Source organism: Perca flavescens, chromosome 9 (genome assembly GCF_004354835.1).
Source record: "Perca flavescens isolate YP-PL-M2 chromosome 9, PFLA_1.0, whole genome shotgun sequence".
Lineage (NCBI taxonomy): Eukaryota > Metazoa > Chordata > Actinopteri > Perciformes > Percidae > Perca > Perca flavescens.
The window spans coordinates 714,345-730,335 of record NC_041339.1 but is presented as its reverse complement, the minus strand read 5'-3'; the positions used below and the strand labels follow the sequence as shown (position 1 = coordinate 730,335).

General features: G+C 39.7%; 1 protein-coding gene across 3 annotated transcripts in view; it reads right to left on the bottom strand.

The window, feature by feature from the left end:
* The window catches only part of lpp (LIM domain containing preferred translocation partner in lipoma), a 178,549-nt gene that overhangs the window by 98,272 nt on the left and 64,286 nt on the right, over positions 1-15,991 (bottom strand). For all 3 annotated transcript variants that reach the window (XM_028587317.1, XM_028587318.1, XM_028587319.1), the window contains one exon: positions 5,738-5,841. In XM_028587317.1, the coding sequence (XP_028443118.1) occupies positions 5,738-5,841 (104 nt within the window). The remainder of the gene's footprint in view (positions 1-5,737; positions 5,842-15,991) is intronic.

The window sequence follows — 15,991 nt, the reverse complement described above, 5'->3', positions numbered from 1 at the left end:
ATAGTCGTGGGTGGCGCTAAGGACGGAGCCACGGTGCCTCTGCTAAATAGTCTCAGGAAGGAACTTGTTTTGGTGGAACGTGTGGACGTTCAAAAGTAGTTTTAGTCGAGAGAAAACTCTGATTGGACAGATAGTCTAGCTAGCTGTCTGGATTTACCCTGCAGAGATCTGAGGAGCAGTTAACCATAGTCCTCACAAATCCACCGGAGGTTAGAACGCCAACACTAAGGAAGAGGAAGGGGACGGGACATCCGGCTGAAAAAAGTGAAATCTGGTGGAATTTCCGTCGGCAACGGAGCAATCCTGGAAGTGGAACGTCGTGGATATAGACTCGATGAGGGTAGGACTAGGGTCGATTTTGATGTGAATTGTGCACGACCTGGGTCGCTAACAGCCGAGGCGGGACAAATTATGTGATTGGTTGGAAATGACAGTGGGGCAGTCGTCACAGGTCGCCGCCTATGTTTGCCGCACACTTTGAAAAAAAAAAAAAACATACATTCTGTCTCACTGTCCTTTACACCGGGTCCCCATAGACTGTATAAAACTAGGATTATTACAGGCAGCTTCAACAACAGCAAGGTGGAGCGGTTAAATTCATTTCCAAACTGTCTGCTGGCAGTGGGGGCCCGGATGGTCACTAGTCTGCCTTTTTGCAGGGCAATAGCAGAGTTTTACAGGCAAAACTGCGAAAGGTGATCTCTAAATTGTCATGACCAGGGATATACCCATGTAGACTGGCTTGGTTTGAAATTCCAAAAGGAGGGTTGAACCCTGATCAGACAACCCTAGCCCAACCCTGGTAGGGGGTGTGAAAGAGGTATTAGTTAGGTGCTTTTGTCTTGTTGCACTCAAAGGTTAAGGACAGATAATCATCAATGGCGAGTAATTGGAGACATTGTCGGCTGCTTTGTTTGGATTACAGTTTTGGAGTTCATGCTTCACCTTGACCTTAGACAATCTTTTTGAAAGCCACACATCAATAGCAGACACTTCTCTCGGGAGAGAAATGCAGCGAGAAATAAGAAGCAATGTATTGTCTGAAAGACAAGTGTCATAAAGCAGTGCACTATTCACCTCCTGCTTTTCAGCACACTTGGATTTACAGTATTTCATTCCTCATGCATTATTCATCACAATCTCATCCAGCAGTTTCTCAAACAAAAAAGTCAGTTTTTTTTTAGAATTAAAGTTTGATTTACTTTATTCCATATTTTAAATAGTTGCCCTATAAAAGATGATAAGAATTGTTCAGATTTTTAATTAACTAGTTTATTATCAGAGGAAGCTTGAAAGTGTCAGCAACAGGATCACTGCAGCAGTCTCAGACCCCACTGATTTATTCATCTACATTTTTTTCAGTTTCACCACAGAGAAAACATAACCTCATAACATAACATATTTTAAAAAAAGACCCAAAATGTTAACAAAACAGTTGCACAAAAATCTGGAAAGTAGCTAAAATGATTTGACCATTTGTGACACTCGGTTTTCTACAAAATTCCCGGGAATTTCTCCATGGAATGACAGATGTATTTTTAGTCTTCTGAACTATGCTGCAACTGCAAGAAGACTTCTTGCAATTGCCTGCGGGGGCTTTTTGAGTTGGCTGGATCAGTGACTGCTTCTTATTCTAATGTTATGTGTTTGGATTACCTGTCACAATCTATTACAGGCAGCGCTTGCCTCCATTTGGAGCAGAGCTGCTGCTTAAAAACATCTAAGGCAATCATGAGCGGGGGTAAACAAAGCAAAACACTAATGGCTTGTCTCAAATCAACAAAAGAAAAAAACAGGCAAACTTATTTAACGGGGATAACGAGGAGGATGAAAGGAAACCTTGCAGTCTTTGTGACGTGTAGGGCTTCATAATGTGGGCAAAATCCGCGATGAGAACTAGCTGCTTTTGTCTTCCTCTCTCCTGCTAAAGGTTTTGGCATTAACATGTCATAACCAAGACATCTCTCTCAGCCAGGGTGATAAAGGCGAGAATATTTCTGCATTCTTCTGAGGAAATACCATTTCATCACTGTTTTATGCATTCGGTGTGTATACTTTCTCTACTAAGGCAGAGAGAACAAGATGCAAAGACATTTCGACTGATATCCATCCCTTTTTTTTTTTTTTCCAAACGGCGCCTGCAGTTAAATGAGTTCTGCCCTGGCTACAGGACACATAATTAAGATACCAGTGGTGTATTAGGGAATTAAGTTGCATGGCCAGGGGGGATTCTACAGCCAATATGATAGGAAAAGGATATGAAAAGCTAAGATGAAAACACGAAAGCACTTTTCAAACTAATTAAGCACTTCATTTCTTTCTGCGATTCCAGGCCTCAAATATATTTGACTTCTACTGTTGATACTGTTCCGAAGAAGAGCAGTGATGGCAGAAATGGCAGTAGTAAATAGGGAAAGAAGCTAAACTGATTATCTTTGTTATGTCCACTTACTGTAATAAACTGTATATGATAGCTTTTTATGAGCTAAGAAAAACATTTTCATAGTCCAATTGGGTTTTTAAATTGTTTATTTACCTTAAAGGATATGTTCACCATTTTTTTCTTTCAAGTCTGTCTTACAACAATAGTCAGGTGCCCATATGTCCGTTATAACAGACTTTGCTCCTCCTCATGGACATACTGGCCGTTAAAAGATCCCTTCGTAATTTGCCTTTAATGTAAGTGATGAGAGACAAAATCCTCAGTCCTTGTTTTGCGCAAAAAAACATTCCACAGTGAAGCTCATATGAGGCCTCAGCAGTCTGATGAACAACTTCCAAAGTTAGTCTTTTTTGTTCAAAATTCACTCTGTGTTTCCTCGGATTATTTTGGTGCTGAGCAACAGTAAAGGGATGGTAAGACAAAAAGGGAATTCCGTGCTAAAAAAAGACTTGATTTGACTAACTCAGAAATCTGGAGCCTCATATTAGCTTCAGATAAACCCAAAAATCAATATATGTTTGCACGGAGTGAGGACTGCAGATTCCTCCATCACTTACATGTACATGGCAGTGCGTTAGAAAGGGATATTTGAATGGTCAGTGTGAACGGGAGGAGTGAGGACAGCAAGTAAAACCTGTTTCAGTGAACATTTTGTTTAAGACGGACATGAAAATCTGGAAGCACTGCGACTTGCCATTGACATAAAGGCAGGGTTGGTAATAGGGCTGAAAGATTTCTTGTTTTTTTAAATCAAAATCACGGTTTCGAAAGAATGCGATCAGCTAATCATGAATCCGGGATTAATAAATTTGAATAATTTAGTTGAATGTTGTGGTTTAACATTTGATTTAACATTTTTTTATTCCTCTTTTCATTCTTGTAATTTACTGTTTTTTCCTAAAATAAATTCTGGAATAATGTTACACATCACAGATTGTTTAAAGACGTCCTATTTTCAGTGGATTTTTATTTAACATGATCGTAGAAGGTGCAGTATGCAACCAAAAATAATAATAATCGCAAATCGAATCGTGATCGCAATATCTGGCAGAAAAATCGCAATTAGATTTTTTTGCTCAAATCGTACAGCCCTAGTTGGTAATGTTGAAAAGCTCGCAAGATTTGAAAGTAGCATCTCCCCGGGGCTTTGTCTAACCCCTCCCCCTGCCCTCAGGGCTCCGCCCACACACACACACACACACACACACACACACACACACACACACACACACACACAGCCGCGTCGCAGCTTCAGAGCAGAGTGGAGAAAGGACCGCAATTTGACTTCACGTCTCATTCACCGGTAAGCAATCACCTATATTATCATGGCGAATGTTTAAAACTGACATGACTGCCGTTAGCGACGTGGCGACGATGCCCATTGAGCTCAGACTCATACACGGGAGGGGTAGAGTACGGGGCAAGGAGGCATTTCATTGGTTTGTTCCAAGCGGACCATGAGGCAGTGATTGGTGTTTTTTTTTTACAGGAGATCATGAGCTACAGGTGATAAATCTTTTTCCCTCCTTTTTCAGAGCCCATAAGTTATTTATTGCTGTCGGGGTGTAAAGACTATTTCAAACAATATATGAAAAAGTGTATATTGGAAATACGTAGAAGTGCGTCTCGATTCGGGTACTTCTGCGAGTACACTTACACACTCACAGAAGTACATGGAGACAGTGCAACTGTACACATATTGTAAAATATGTACTGACTAGTGTAGTGTGTACATTTTGACAAGGTAGTGTCTCAAATCACACATCCACGTTATGCACTGAAAAATGACTCTTCCTCCTTCTTCTTCTTCTTTTTAAAAGGTAAACTGCAGCCGGGCGGAGCATTGTGCCACCTACTGTCGCCCGCCAAAAGTAGTAGTGTCCAGCGTTCCACACTCAACGTTTTGACCGTTAGTGCAGCATCCGGGTACTTGTAGTGTACTGTATTTGGCCATACCTTGTCAGTGTGAACGCACTATGTACTCAAAATAGCAAGTGTGTGAGTTGAGACACAGCAAAGGATTCTTATTACTGTAAAACATGCACAAAGGTACTATTTGTTTTCCTTTAAGAATTTCTGATAGCGTTGAGTAACCAGGTTGAATATGAAATAGTATTTCATTAAACTTTTTAAACATTTTATTTAAACTTTGCACAAGCCCTAAAATAATGTTGGTGTGTCTCCGATTACAGTTAAAAATGGATGTGTCGTTATAGCTTCATGTTAGCTTACACACCCACACAGTTACTGTAGATATGAGCATAGACAACAGATGTGGTTTTAGAAAAGTGAGAGTGGCAGGTCGCTAGCAGAAACATAGCCATTGTAATTCGACTAAAAATGATCTCTTACTATATTAAATCAACAGTGGCAGAAAGGATTTGTAACTGTTTAGGGCTCTAATGATTTGATGCTGAACCCACGTCAAATTCTTGTTGATTTCAAATTACATAAAATATTTTGTTGATTACATTTTAACTGCTCATGTACTCCATTCTCTATGCTCAGCCAATTGTAAAGGGAAAAGCAGCTATGTTGATTGGCTGAGCCTAACATTCCCTTGGTTAAAGAAAAACCATGAAATTCAGAGCTGTCGTTGCACTGCACCTTTAAAAAATATATATATTTGTACTATGTATGTATGCCTGTAATTTGGTCATAACACCACATGAAGACATATCCTGCTATTCTCCAGGATGCAGAATTATACTGTCTGTGTGTACAGTTTGTGTGGGAGGAGTGGTGATTTTACACTCATTGCATAATTAAATGATGTGACATTCTGTCTCCAAACTTACAAAGGAAGCATTCATTTAGGGCAAGAAACTGGTCAAATTGAATGAGGGGCTTGAAGAGGAACATTAAACAAAAGAATGTGAATCACTTGGAGGATTTCGCAGCACAGGTCAAGTGCTGAGAGTGTCAGTGAGATCGCAGAGGCCAGATATCCCAGGAGGGACAAAAGCCTGTGGGTATCATGACCAGCAGAGCAGAGAAAAGTGACCAGGCTCCACCAATAGGTGTCAGCCTTCCATCCTTCCTGCATGAGAGTTCTGAGGGATTGAAGAAAGTATGTGTTGTTTGTGGCTCCTTGAGTTAGGGTGGCTGGCTCCAGGCAGCATCTGGAGCTGGATGTTTTCTGCAGTTGGCTGCAACTCAAATGGACAGACAGTTTCACTGGACTTAGTTCACGAACTCAGCGTAGAGCTCGGGGCGTTTTTTTTGCTTTCTGTGCCGACTCTTGGAGAGTTACAGACAAACGAGAAGATTGAATACAGCAACACTTTCTCTCACCTGATAGTCGCATGAGTTCATCAGTGGGGGAGGAGGGAAGGAACCGGGGGAGGGCGGGAAACCGGTTGACTCTTCCGCAGGTGGTGGAGGGGGAAGGTAGTCCGCTGGGATGGAGACACACACACACACACACACACACACACACACACACACACACACACACACACACACACACACACACACACACACACACACACACACACACACACACACACACACACACACACACACACAAAAACAGCTTATTAAATACTTCCTCTTTTTTCCTACATTCAAACTGTCACAATTCTAAAAGAACAGACGCTACAATACTGAATTAACACACAATAGAACTTAATTTTAGTTTTATTTATTTTCTCAATAACTAGTGTGACAGGTACAGAAACCGAAATTAGACTTAAACACAATTCTTAAAAGTAAAAAAAAAAAAACTGGGTACAAAACTAGGGATAAGGTGAATCATATAAACTCCTTCTGTTACTTTAAGGAAATAACTAGACAGTGAACAGTTCCCATGATGCTCTGCATGGCCAAGGTCAAAAGCAGATTACATAGTAAGATTAACTGAGGATACTGTGTATAAAAATATGAATGGATCTGCTCGGGCTCCTGCATGCTGATCTGTGGAGAATGTGCACGTCCATCCATTCAAAAAACATACCTATGAAAGTGATATGCCGTATGTGGAGAACTGTGTAATGTGCTGAGCACTTTATTGGAACCCTTGCCCTTTCGTATTTGTGGAAGCTACAACAAATAAAGAACACAATGTAATGGGTCAAGTTAAAAAGTCTCCTTTACAGTTGTAGGTAGTTGCTGGCTAACATTTGCCACAAATGCTTTCATTTTACAACTTAACACATACTGTTAAAGCTTGTATAATCCATATTTGTTATATTAACAATGGATCAAATAGCTGCCTAATCTGAAAGGTAGGGCTGGGTTAAAATAATCGATTCTCCAATAAAAATCGATCTTTGTTTGAGTGATTGGATATCGATTAATAAAATCTAAAAATCTATCTTTTAATATGTTAATATAATGTTAGTCCTGGTGCATTAAAAAAAATATCTGAGGGTTGCTTCTTGCTGGTACAATTTACAGCACAAGTTCTCTGGGAATCTCTTTTATAGCCAAGCAAAATGGGTAATGTAACTAACTAACTCTAACCTCATTGATACTGAATCCTTGTGAATCGAAATTGAATAGATTGGGAAAATCATTGGCGATAGCCAGCCCTACTGAAAGGGTTCACTCATAGTAAAGAACCTGCAGGGAATTATCACCCAACTCTGCAGATCCTCTCAGCTCATTGTTTTGGTTGTTACCGTCCACAACTTGGTTCAACCACCATCGCTCTCATCACAACCCACTCTAAAAATCCACTGTACACAACCTGCTCAGCACCAAACAGCAGACAGACAAAGTTAGCAGCTAGCTAGCTAACATAGTGGAATATTTAGCAACTAAAGTGCCAGCTATTTCTCTCAGGAGTTGGTAGAGAACAAAACCGAGCTAAATGAATGCTAATGTTGCTCTGTGTCTGCTGGATGTGTAAATAAGCAACCGTTTTGCCAACATGTCATTTGCCCTGAGCGGCCAAATATATTATTGCAGGTTTAACTTTAAGAACGTACTGTATAATACTGTATTTGTACACATTTGACACTGTGTCATTTACCATTAATATTAAGTGATGTTTGAATTGTATGGCTATTTTGAATTGAGTTTATTGTGTTTTATAGTTGCAACACATAATTTTGTTCAAAGATCGTTTGAAAGAGTTGCATTACTCGCTTTCAGGTCCTGCAAACACTCATCAGGATCTGATTGATTATTATGACATGACACAGCATTTAAGTACCTCTAAAGTTACTCTGAGCTAAATATTCAAAACACAGTGAATCTAGATATCCATATTTCTCATTAAGTTGTCTGAAAGATATAATGCACCATTTCTTAAAGGCAGCATCTGTACAAAATGCTGAGAAATGACGATTATTCATCAAAATTTGTCTTGAACTGTAAAATTAAATCAGAGGTTATACAGTTATTACAAAAGAGAAGCGGAGAGAAGAAATGGAGCCTCATCATCCCATGTCAATGGAGTGACACACATAATTGTAGCAATTTGGTTAACTAAGTTGTACTAATCTGGAGTAAGCATGTGTTTTTTTCCCCCAGAGATTGGAAATGTAAATTTTGTGTTACAAATGAGTTAGACTAGGTGTTTGTTCTGCCAGGAGGAGGAGGAGAAACAAGCCAAATTTGTAGTTCTAAAGTCCACGCTAATCCAAGGATTGCATCCAACCACATGTTTCAGACAGGATAAGGAGTTACGTGCCAAATTAAATTCTGATTTGGCTTCTCTTGGCAAAGGACTTAACACTGAATCATTTGACCATGTACTTCTAAGTCCCCAAACCAGACATGAGCTTTGCAAATTAAAGGCTTTTATGAGATGTAATGGGAATTTGTTCCAATGCTAAGACTTTGATGAGTCCTGTTCAGAAATTCCATTTGCTTTCCATGGCTTTTATCTGTTTTCATTAGAATATAATTGATGTCATCAATGTAGTTTATCCAAGGCAGCTGACCAAATTAATTCAGCGCAGGTTTACAGTAGCCTCGATAAAAACAGCCGAAGAAAAGAAAGAAATAAAAAAGCAAGACAGAGTGATAATGCAGCATGGTTAGAATTGGACACATTGGTGTGCATGTCTTGAGCAATACAACATATCAGAAATTGTGAGCATTGCATTAAACATTCCCTGTGGGGGCTTGAGGGCATCCATGTATTGTTTATATAATAACCTTGTGACCTCCGCTTAAACTCAAGAGTAAGAGCTCTTCTAAACCTCTGGGAGAGGAAATAAAATATGCTGCTCGACAACAAGGTTCTGCCCCGGTCCTCCCTCCCCTCCCGCTCCAGCACAGATCTGTAAGTCACTCGTAACCTGTGGCTTACGGAGAATTAAAACATTAAGTTTCATGTACATTTCTCTCGAACATCAAAGATGTTTATAGATTTCTCATTTCAGGAAAAGACAAGAGTTGTAAATGTTACAGAGATGCATGTTTCATTGAAAAGGAGTTCAGTTTGTGTAACAGTGGAAAGCGAGACTTGGAGCTGGAACACAGATCATTAAGCATCTTTGCTGAAAGGATCTTTCTGGTTATTTTTCTAGTATCTGTAATCGTGCCATTACAGTCATTTAGGAGTTCAAATGTGTTAATGTGCCCATGTAAAACACAATCACCAGTCGGGTTAGTATTCCCTGTAATCCTTCCAAGCAAAAACATGTTCTCGTATTAATACCTGCACTCAACCTTGAAGATGTTTGTGGCTGATTCAGGGTCAGCTAGGAAACAGTCGCTTACTAGAAGCCTTTTCAATTAAGTAGAATGTAATGTTAGCTTTTTATTTTATTTTTTTAAACTTAACATTCTTCTATAAAAAGAATTATCTGAGTTTGAAAATAGCCAGACCATATCTTAGTATTTGTACATTCAAATCATCATGATTTTACTGGCTTCATTTAGCAAAATGCTAAAGAGTGGAACCTCTCTCTAGTACTTTAGGAACTCAAATTGCCAAAGCCAGAGGGTCGTTAAAACACGCCCTTTCAACATAATAACTCACACTGGAGATATGTACACATTTAAATAGCTGTGGCTGAACAATTATCACACTGCAAATAAGCAATTAAAGCTGCCGAGTGGAATTTTCTTGCAAACAAACAAAAGTTTATGTTCAGTGTTACTCACAAAATGCACGTTGCACCACTTCTTTGTACGTTACACGTGCATCCTCATGCATGATACAAACAACATGGGGGGCCACTCATAAATACACTACTACTAAGATCAAATAATGCTTGTGATTGGCTGTCTAACATTACATGTCGCAGACACACACAGGAAAAACTCTCCGTTATACATATACAGGCTTACGTAGTAGGAGCTGAAAGATGAATAAAAAGACTTGTCCCGCGGTGGCCTCTAGCTCACCCAGTAAGAGCGTGCGCCCCATGTAGGCTGAGTCCTTTGCAGCGGCCCAGATTTGAGTCCGTTCAGGAACCGGTATCGAAGTCACGGTATTGGTATCGGTATTGAATATTTTAACAATACGCAGCCCTACCTACGGGTTGGCTGTGACTCACAGTGCTGTGGAGCAAGGGCTGGCAGAGCGAGACTACTAACAAGGTGATGGAATTCATCCCATTAGATGGCCAGCCTTTCTCCGTTGTGGGGAACGTGGGGGTGTCGTTTTCATTTTGCTGACGTCTGTCTCCCCGGAATCTTCAGCGTTAAAACTACTGTCTCATGACATCATTGCCATCAGTTTAACTGATATATGGAGTTTGGATACTAGCCCTGGGAGTATGCTTAGCCTCACGGCACAGTGGGTTGACAACCATCTTAACTTGATAAAAGCAGTGTTACACGCCCAGGAAAATATATTAATATTCTATTGCTTGTGTAATGGCTTTTACATTTACAATTAATTCATTCTTTTTTTTTTTACAAAATGTTTTTGTTGGGCTGAAGTACAAAAAAATTTATTGTCATTGAGTATGTTACATTAGTTGTATAGCAGGCTAAAAGGGCTTTTGAAGCAGTTATTTTTCATGTGAAAAAAATGATATATTAAAGGTTCTTTCATAAATTTGTATGATCGAATGTGTTGTCATTGAAAGATAGTGTAATGACGGGATGAATGTCTTTAAAACAGTTCAGTTATTTTTTTGTAATGAAGTCTCTGTCTTTCAGACTGGTCTAAAAAAAGAGTGAGATAAAGAGAGAGTGAGGCAAGAGGAAAGAAACCTAACTTATTTCTCAACTGTTTCAACATGAATCCATATTAAAGCAAAAGCTTTGCAGAAACCAGAACTTTCCAAAGCATATGGGGTTGTTTGAAATATTACGAAATGGGTGAAAATCTGAGAAAAACATCAACATACTGAAAATAATTTTGTAAAGAATTACCTTTTAATACCCTTTTAATAAAAATGTCACTTGTCTTTGCCCACTTCTCTTTCTTTTACCAGAATAATTTCCCGTCCATGTCAGCGCTATATAAATAAATTATTATAAAACTGTTATTATTTTCAAAAGGAGGACCTTCTTTTCTCTCAACAACATAATATCTGGGGGGAAACTTTAATATTAAAATTCTGAAAATAATGACCCTCATTCAAGAAAAAGTAAACGATAGAAATAGTACAGATAGCTGTATATACTATTTCTATCGTTTACTTTTTCTTTTTTTTTTTCCTGTGTGTCTATTCTTCATCTGTTTCCAACCAAGCAGTGCAGGTCGCTGCAAGAAAGACAGAGGTACCGCCGGGACTCGAACCCTGGCTCTCTGCTGTAGTCCACGGAAAAACTATCCAATCTGCGTCACCCGAAATTTCTGCTTGTTCTAATGAATCTAAAATCAACACGGGTTTGGGCGGTTAAGCACTTTCTGTTCTGCAGGTTTGCGCGGTGCTTATGCTGTCACGTCATGTCAAAGCAGTGTGAACTAGGCAGAGTGAGAACGGCTTCTGTGCTGTGAATGAAGCTGGCTCCATTTGTGACAATGGGGAGTTGAAAGCTCCAAGTGAGCACTAATGAGAGAAAGCAGCAGGAAGACCTACTTAATACGACAACTTCCCCTGTCTTTATTGAGCAATTACTTTTAAGTAGCTTCTTTGTGAACAAGGAATCCTAATCGGTGATTAAAGTTATTTGAGAGGCCATAAGAGGTATAATTGGTTATCGGGATCCGGAGTATTGTTAAGGGGAAAGATAAAAGGGTGGAGATGGATCCAGCTGTGACACTGGGACTAATATTATATTTTGTTTTTCAAGTAAGTGACACATTTATAAACACTTCAAGTACTGTATTTAACTAATGACTGCCAACTTTGTTAGTCTTATTCTTGATTGTCTATGAGTAAATGTTTTGAAACTATGGATTTTGTTGCAAAATGATACAGAAAAAAAGGAATAGTTCTTTGTAGGAAGATAAAACCTTTGCAGGTTGAGGATTGTGATATGCTGTGGCGGCTGAAGGTTGAGCATATGTTTATAGATTTACATATGTACAATATGATCAGTGTTAAACGTGTGTAAGCGCTGGCCATCTGGTCTGTAACGACTTAGGACAAAGCCCAGCATGACTGCCTTTCTCATAATGCATCCAACGTTTCAGTGAAAGAAAGTGCAAAGGAGATAAAACTGAAGAAATCTCAAACACAGGGAGAGTTTTGTCCCATCATCATAAAAGAAACACACCATGTTTGCCTGTGTGTTTGGGAAAAACAGAACATAAATTATCTCTCACAATCTGAACTCGATTTATTGCTGAGAGCTTGGTGTCTGTTAGCATTCACACATGCTGCAATGAGCCAAAATAAGTGTGGGGGAGTGAGACAGTGGACGAGACTGACCCGAAAAACGCTCCCAGAGGTTGTTTGTTCAGGCAGCAAATATGACCTATATTCACTTTTATAGTGACGCTCTAGTGACGGGACCAAAGCAGGAAGTAAGGTGACAAAGTACAGTATGAGAGCACCAAATTCCTGCGTGAGGAGGTCGGTTAGGGTAGTCGATGGGTCAAACAAACAGGACTTTCACCTGACAGTGAAAACGCTACGGCGCACGCAAGCGTCCCGTATAGCCACGTAGCGCAGCTATTTTTTTTTCGGCGTTTCCTCCATTTCTTGCGCGAGATGCGAGCGTATGTGTCAAGCCAGGCAGGTAATCACATACAAGAAGACCACAGAGCAGCCAGATACTTTATAAAACTAAAACCCATTTCAAATTAAACACCTAGGTTCATGGTGATTTGGGCTGTCTTGACTTCTCGCAGCAAGACACGCAATCAGGCACACGGAGAGAGAGACCGACAAACGGACAGAGACACTTCTGGGGGAGAGAGAGAGAGAGAGAGAGAGAGAGAGAGAGAGAGAGAGAGAGAGAGAGCGAGAGAGAAAGAAAGAGAGAGACCGAGAGAGAGAGCGAGAGAGAGAAAAGAGAGAGAGAGAGAAAGAGAGAGAAAGAAAGAGAGAGACCGAGAGAGAGAGAGAGAGAGAGAGAGAGAAAGAGAGACCGAGAGAGAGAAAGAGAGAGAGAGAGAGAGAAAGAAAGAGAGAGACTGAGAGAAAGAAAGAGAGAGAGAGAGAGAGAGACCAGAGAGAGAGAGAGAGAGACCGAGAGAGAGAGAGAGAGAGAGACCGAGAGAGAGAGAGAAAGAGAGAGAGAGAGAGAAAGAGAGAGAGAGAGAGAGATGATAGGAGAAGGACTGCTTTGAAACTCCGGTAGGAATGGCCAGGATCAGGGCCTTAACACAGCAGAAGACTGTGTTTTCACTGAGACGGGGTTCGAGTCCCGTTTGAAAATAAAAGTAAACAGCAAGTCTTTTTTTTAACTTTACGTCACATATAGCATTACATGCAGGGCTTGAAATTTACTTTTTTTAATCACCAGCCAACATGGCTAGCACAGTTTTTAATTTACCATCCAATTACTAAATTTCAACGCATTTTTAATAACTTAATTACTTAATTTCATGGTGATTTGGGCCAACAGTTGACATGGTGTTCATGGGAAATGTAGTATTATTAGTACAAGCAGTGTTGCCAGATAAAGACACATTTCCAAGCCAAACACACGCAAAACCGCCCAAATTTCTGCAACCGGCCGATTCAAACAGTGTTGTTTGTTTCATTGAGCCAAAGTGGCTAGTAACTTTACAATGTTACCCGCCAAAGTAAATTTTTACCGGCATTTGGCCGGTTGGCAGGTGTTCATTTAAAGCCTTGGTTACTTGAGTAAGTGGAAATGAAGTAACGTCTGACTTCAACCCAAACCATGATCTTTTTCGAAACTTAACTAAGTAGTTTTTGTATCTAAACATAACCAAACTGCAATAGTTTCACGTTAAATTTTAAAGACAAGTTAAAATCTCGACCGTTAACATTACATTCTCTGCTTTAGATAAAAATGTTGTATTTCTTGCCACCACTAGGGGGCGCTAATTTATGAAACCCTCCCGTGGGTCAGATTAGAGGAATATCATGGTAAGGTTTGAAGGACTTGTTGGTGGGTCCACATGTGTCATAGGACAATCACAGCTCTACTCGCATCGGGGCATGTTGAGTTAAAGAACTACAGTACCTGACCCCTAAAATCTAAGTTGTTCATTCTTTTATATTTACACAAACTTAATCTGTATTTAAAATAAAAATCAGAGAAGTGTCTTTACTCTATACAGAAGCAAAAAATCTTGAATCCCTTCCAGACAAAATGGGGAAAAAAAGTGTTTTAATCCTGGGTGTCACTCCACATGCTTTATCTCCTCATAGCCATCCCAAATGTGCTGTGGCAGAGGTTGAGTGCACATTGTTTTGACATAATTATGGAGACATTTTATTCCATCCTTTGCTGGAGAAGAGCAGCTGAGCCCTGCTCTTAATTAGCATGATATGTATAGAGGAGTGATTTATGACTTCATTTGGTTTGGAGATGGAAGGGAGGGATTTGAGGTCTTTGGAGATATACTTGTTTTAAGTGTAAAGGAGCAGACCCAAATTAGCTACCCTGAGGAGAATTCCCACGGGAGGAGAAATTCAAATCAGGAACAACAGACGGATTATGTTTTTGTATAAAAGCAAAGAAACATATTCTGTGAATAGGTGAATGGTTTGAGAGCCAGAGTTGGCTTTTTTTCCATCCTAAAGCTTAAGACATCAAATGGGCTGAACAATAAGTGCCTCAAAATGTGATGTTAGGAAGGTGATGGAGGGTTTGCTGATGAGTGAAAGTGTGATTCATCAAAGGCGGAGAGGGGAGCTTTGCTGTCATTTCTTATAAACTAACGGGAGAGAGAGCAAATGAAGCCAGTCAAATGTCACAGCAGACAGTCACTGTTGTGTAAACTCTGCCAGTTTCAGAACATGAAACCTTTTTCAAACAGCCTCTGCCCTGCTGAGAACCTACTGGAAACCTACATTCAGTTACTCTAAGACCAAGTGCCAAAGTGTATGTGGGGTAACGGGCCTTGTATCACATGGCTTTATGACCTATTGAAATAACATACTTGTGATGGGTATTCCACTGTTAACAAGTACAGTTCCACAGTGTGAATAATATGGTGACATTTAAACATAATTACCATCTAATGGATACTTAATGTAATTGATCTCTTTGATGGAGAAAACTACATTGTGCTTGTCAACTATAGCAACTATCAAATAGCTTTTTAATCCCACTTAGGGAAATTACATTTCAATTTTTCTTTTTTTAAGATCATATATATTTATGTGATTTAGTATAAAGTACTTAGTGTATACAGTATTGGAGCTAGGCCAACATAGGCTGTTACTGGTAACAAGAAATGTGCGTGCAAAAATGTTTATGGTGAATATGTTGCTTTCACACCTGAGCAGGTTGATCCGTTTTAACGATGTTGATACCGATGTGTAGAATAATCATTTGGTCGATACCAATGCTGATGTTTGTTGTTTTCTTTTGCGCCAGGTAAACAAACAAATCTCATTATAGAAAATATTGAATCACACTAACTTTGAAAGAGCAGAAATTCCCCACCATTAGCGAGCGTACCTGAAGGCACCATAGAGTCCCGTTGGAGCTCACATGCTTTGTTGTTTGTTTCCATAACTCCCCCACGGGGAAGGGTAGGCTACTGTTGTATCAGTCAGACACATTAACACAAGATTAAGGCAGCGCATAAATATATATAATAAATACACATCGGCTACTGACATTGGAACATGTCACCTTTTTGGCCGATGCCGGTAAATAGGACATCAGCCGATGCATCCGCGCATCTCCTTCCCTCGCTGTCTGTCAGCTGCTCATATTGTTTGCCATCTTCTAAAATATTAGAAAGACTGAGGCAAAACCAGAAAGCCCAAGACTTTATATATTTGGTGTTGCTCCATTATTTCTGAGACCAGCAACTGTTTCCACCGTGTGACATTTGTTTACAATCTTTGTTGCTTGACAGTGTCGTGTGAACGCTAACCGAACCAAATGAAAAATGCAACAATGTTGCAACTTCAAACCCTGAATCGCAGCGCGTCTGCTGAACTACAGGTATGAAAGCGCCCTTAGAATCTGACACATTATGTAGTTTGTCCAACAGAGAGCACAGACTAGTTTTTCAAGTTTTTTTCTATAATGATTTTATGAAAAAAATATAATTGGATGGTAAATATGTTTTTTTTTTATTTTTTTTTAATT